Raw genomic sequence first — 4,647 nt, 5'->3', positions numbered from 1 at the left:
GTACCACTGCTGGAAGGGGGAAAGGCTGCGACTCTATCTCCAGTGGAAAACTGAGACTGCTGGTTTTCTCAACAATGGACTTGGCTTCGTAGAAAGCTAAAAACAAGGACTCCCAGCTTTCAGCGGGGTGGGGGTGGGGCCTCTTCCTCTCTTCTTTTAACTCTAAGAGGTGCAAAGATCTGCGTGTTAGATTTCAGACACAGGGCCTGAGCAACCCCAACACTGTTAGTAATGGGAGCTTAAACGCCGGAGACAAAGACGCTTTTTGTGGGTATTTTGAAAAGGCTGCTTGAAAATTTATTTATAAATAAAAGATACACCCAGATGTCCTTTAAGCGAACATAATGAATAGGTTCTGCTTTGAGTAAATCACAGTGGCTGTTGTCTATGACCAAGGCACCCCTCCGGCTCCTGGAGCCCAAACTCTTGAGTCACCTCAAGGTTCACATCAAAAAGAAGTGATACAAAAGATACGTCCTATTTTACGCCCTAAGGAACGGAGCTTTCTGTTTAACAGGTTATTTCACTCTGTAAAAGCCATTAATCATGCCAGTATTTGCATGCTTCCACGTTTATTTTGAGAGCTTCCTTCAAACACAGCCAGAAATAGGCTGACTCCTGAAAATTACTCAGCAGGAAAAAAAATGCAATTCATGATATGACGCAAGATTCATCGGTGCTGAGAATATTGTTGTTTCAAGCCGTTATCTCGTTTTTGAGCCTCTACCCGCTAGTTTCAACTTCGTGTTGGTATCGTGCCTGGTCAACACGATGCAACGTCACCCATTCCATAGCTCCTTCCGCAAAATAAAATAAAATAAATTAAAATAAAGCCCTGTCACTCCATAAAAAGGTCGGACCCCTCTGGAGAAGAAAACTCCAAACTACAGAAACAAAACCACCCAACCCGAGCTGCACTGGGCCTCCAGAGTCCAGTTGGGCCACAGGAAGGGAACCCCTCGCCCCTGCCCCCATTTACGGGAAGGTCTCGGGGTTCCTGCCGCCGGCGGGCACCGTAGCTCGCAAGTTGAGGGCTGGACGGCGCCGGCGAGGCCTCGGCGACCCTCAGGGGCCAGTGGAGACCAGGGCCCGGGCAAAGCCGGCGACTACAGGTCGGAGTCACAGGGCAGCGAGCTGTGGCAGGGCCGGGTGCTGCGCGACGAGGCGCCCTGGGAGTCGGCTGCCTTGTGGCTCTCGCTGTCCAGCACGTCCACCGGGTTGGTGTAGCAGGTCTGCAGCCGCGGCTTCGGCATGGGGAAGCCGACCCTGGGCTTGGCCGCCGCGCCGTGCTGCTGCTGAGCGGCCGGCGGCGGCCGGTGCTGGCCTTCGCTGTAGTACTTGATGGCGGGCGTGAGTGCGGGCTCGGGCCAGTCCACGTAGACGGTGCTGATGCTACCGCGGCGCGGGCCGGCGGGAGGCGCCTTGCGGCAGCCCTGGCAGCGCTCCTCGCACCAGGGCGCCAAGCTGAGCGCCAGCGAGAAGCCCCCCAGCAGCAGCAGGCAGCTGCCCAGGTATCCCAGCACCAGGCTGTAGCTGACCTGCACCGTGACCGGGCTGGCCGGGGCGGGCAGGACGGCGCGGTCCGCCAAGAAGTGGTTGTACCAGGAGACCGGGATGAGGCTGAAGAGGCCGGCGGCGAAGAATACGATGCCCGAGAGGCCGGCCAGCGCGAAGTGGGGCTCGTCCCGCCAGCACCGCACGCCCAGCGTGGCCAGCAGCAGCCCCAGGGCCGTGGTGGCCAGCGACGTGACCATGAGACCCCGGGCCACGAGCACCGGCTGGGCGGCGAAGTAGCCCCACTCGTCGGGCTGGCCGCACTCGCGCTCGCGGCTGCTCTGCTCGCGGCACAAGTCCCACAGGCCCTGGAACTGCACCACGTCCACCGGCTGGTCCAGGAAGCCCTTCACCAGCCGCCAGCCGGGTGCCAGCGTGCTGGTCAGGTTGAGCAGCAGCGCGCAGGGCGCCAGCACCATGCCCAGCGTCATCACCACCGGCGTCCGCATCCTGGGCGCCTGGGTTCGCCGCCGACGCGCTCCGGGCTCCGACGCGCTGCTGGCTCCAGGCGGCTCCGGCTCTAGGGGAGCGGGACCGTCTCCACGCCGCACCTGCTCCTCTCCCGGCGTCCCAGCCGCTCCGCCCTCCCGCTGGCCCTAATCGAAACCAGCTCGCGGGCGGGTCTGACCGAAACCGCGGGCCCAGGTGCGATCGGCCAGGGTGGGAGGGGCGCGAGGTCGCGCAGGAAACGGCGAGGCCACCAGGCGCACGGCGAACTCGGGCTCCGGGTCGGCCCCAGGACCGAGCAAAGGTTGCCCCGCCCCTGGGTCCTCGTCTAAGACCCTACCCGCCGAGGGCGGAGGAGGAGAGAGGCGGCGCCGCCCCGGACCGCCACGCCCGCCCCCAGGTGGGTCCGCAGCTTCTCGGCTTCCCGGCGGAGCTCGGTTCCGAAAGTTTTTGTTGCGCCCTTGCCTGCCTAGCTTTGCGCTGCCTGGCTTTGCTGCTCCCGGACGCGGGAGATGTGCCCGGCAGGTGTGCGCCGAAGGCCCGCGGAGTCCAGCGTCGCGTCCCGAATTGTTGCACCTGCTGAGGATTTTACTAACCCTCGCTTTGTTTGCTTAATAAAGGCGCCGCGTTGCGGATTGAGGTTGACTCAAAGGAATCAGAGACGCGTACTTCTGGGTTGAGAGGTTAAAAGAGATTTTGCTTCCTTTTTCGACTTCGCGAAAGACTTGGGCAGGACGGCAGGGAGGAGTTTCCTGGGCGTCCCGAGCGCACCGAGCAGGTGTATCTCGCTGTGGGAGGTCTGTGGCTTTTCATTATCTCTGGGCTAGTTTACAACTGTCCGAATGGCGAAGGCCTGTGGCGTTGCAAATATTGTTGTCCCTGGAAGTGGAAATGAGTGTTTTGGGGTGGAATGCAGGAGACTATGGGGCAATCGATATTGACCAGTTCAGCATTGATCTATACATGCATTTGGGCATCCCTGTTTGTATGGTAGTGTGTATGGATGTCACACTGTTTAAGCCAATGAACTCCTCTTTTAATCGAATTCCCACAACCTTTTTGAGTACTCTCGTGTATGTGTGCTTTGTCATCTCCTTTGAACTGGTTTTAACCATATTGATTTCCTCTTTAATTACTGGTTAAATAAAATCTTTAGTACCTGTTCCTTTAAAAATTTGTGTGAGATTCATGATTTTTGCTTTTTTCTAAAAATTATCCTTTAAAAACATGTCTATGTATTTTTCACATTTCTTACAATGGGAATGTGTTACCTTTATAATTGGTTAAAATTAAAATGACTTCTAAAAATCAAAGTTAATTGGGCATGGGTTTTAAACAACTTTGAACATTCAAGAATGGATAACACCAGAGAGAGCTTCACTATTTTGTTTTCATTTAAAAAATTTAAATTAAAAATTGCAGTCATATACGCATGACATAAAATGTCCTGCCTTAACCAGTTTTAGCTCATTGGCATTGGGTAAATTCGTATTGTACAGCCATCATCACCCTCCGTCTCCAGATTGGTTTCCATCTTCCCAAAGTGAAACAGTCCCATTAAACAGTTACCCACCCACCCTCACCCCTGGCAATTCTACCTTCTGTCTCTGAATCGGTCCACTCTTCGTACTCCATATAACTGAAATCTTAGAGTGTTTGTCCTATTGTGACTGGGGAATTTCACGTAGCCCAATGTCCTCCAGGTTCATCCACGCTGTAGACTGTGTCAGGAGTTCCTTTGTGTAGCCGAATAGTAGTTCATTGTTTGTCCGCACCCGGTTTTCTTTATCCATTCATCTCCATAGGTACTTGGGTGGCTTCCATTTTTTGGCAACTGTGAATAATGCCACTGATTGTCAATGTGATCTGGGGCCCCAAACAGGCAGGTAGTTAGGGAGAAATGAGCTGGAAGGCCCCCTCCCCACCATTTCTGTTTCTAACCCTGCACCTTAACTCCACCCCCTTACATGCCAGTTGTTCACATGGGTTTTCCCATGATGCAACTGAGTCTCCTCCAGCGGGGGGGGGGGGGGGATGGGGGGCAGAGGGGACTCCGTGATGAACATGTGTACACACAGTTCCATGGAGGGCTGCCATGACATCTGCAAGAAGACCTCACATACTCCAAACCGACTTTGTAGATTCAATTAGGGCATCCCTCCTACCCATAAATGGTCCCTGGGCCTGGGGGTAGTCCTTTTCCAGCCCTCTCTCCTTCTGTCTCCTTAGGAAAAGTGCTTCCTTTCTCTCTCCGCCTCTTATGAGGAGTTCTTCTCATGGGTTGGCCCACACTCACTCCTGAATGTATCCTCATTCTCTCACTTAAATAAATCCTGCTGTCATCTTTGTGCTCTACGGATGCCTCTGTTTTGAATTCTTATCTCACGCACGGGAAAGAGCCTGGAATAACAACAATAATAACAGCTCCTATAACGAACTCATATTTCTTTTTATTGTCTTAAGTTGTTTTTTTTTTTTTTTTGGACAGGCAGAGTGGATAGTGAGAGAGAGAGAGAGACAGAGAGAAAGGTCTTCCTTTTGCCGTTGGTTCACCCTCCAATGGCCGCCATGGCTGGTGTGCTGCGGCCAGCACACTGCGCTGATCTGAAAGCAGGAGCCAGGTGCTTCTCCTGGTCTCCCATGGGG

At 54.3% G+C, this 4,647-nt stretch overlaps 1 protein-coding gene across 1 annotated transcript; it reads right to left on the bottom strand.

Moving 5' to 3' along the window:
• Window positions 1-262: 262 nt before the first annotated feature.
• On the bottom strand, window positions 263-3,120 carry CLDN23 (claudin 23). Its single transcript, XM_008274065.5, has one exon. The coding sequence runs from the start codon at window positions 2,001-2,003 to the stop codon at window positions 1,107-1,109; it is 897 nt and encodes a 298-aa protein (XP_008272287.2). The 5' UTR covers window positions 2,004-3,120; the 3' UTR covers window positions 263-1,106.
• Window positions 3,121-4,647: the final 1,527 nt, after the last annotated feature.

Source organism: Oryctolagus cuniculus, chromosome 2 (assembly GCF_051225735.1).
Source record: "Oryctolagus cuniculus isolate XC-2025 breed Fujian yellow rabbit chromosome 2, ASM5122573v1, whole genome shotgun sequence".
NCBI classification, from domain to species: Eukaryota; Metazoa; Chordata; class Mammalia; order Lagomorpha; family Leporidae; genus Oryctolagus; species Oryctolagus cuniculus.
The sequence above is the reverse complement of the archived record's forward strand: the minus strand, read 5'-3'. Positions and strand labels throughout refer to the sequence as shown.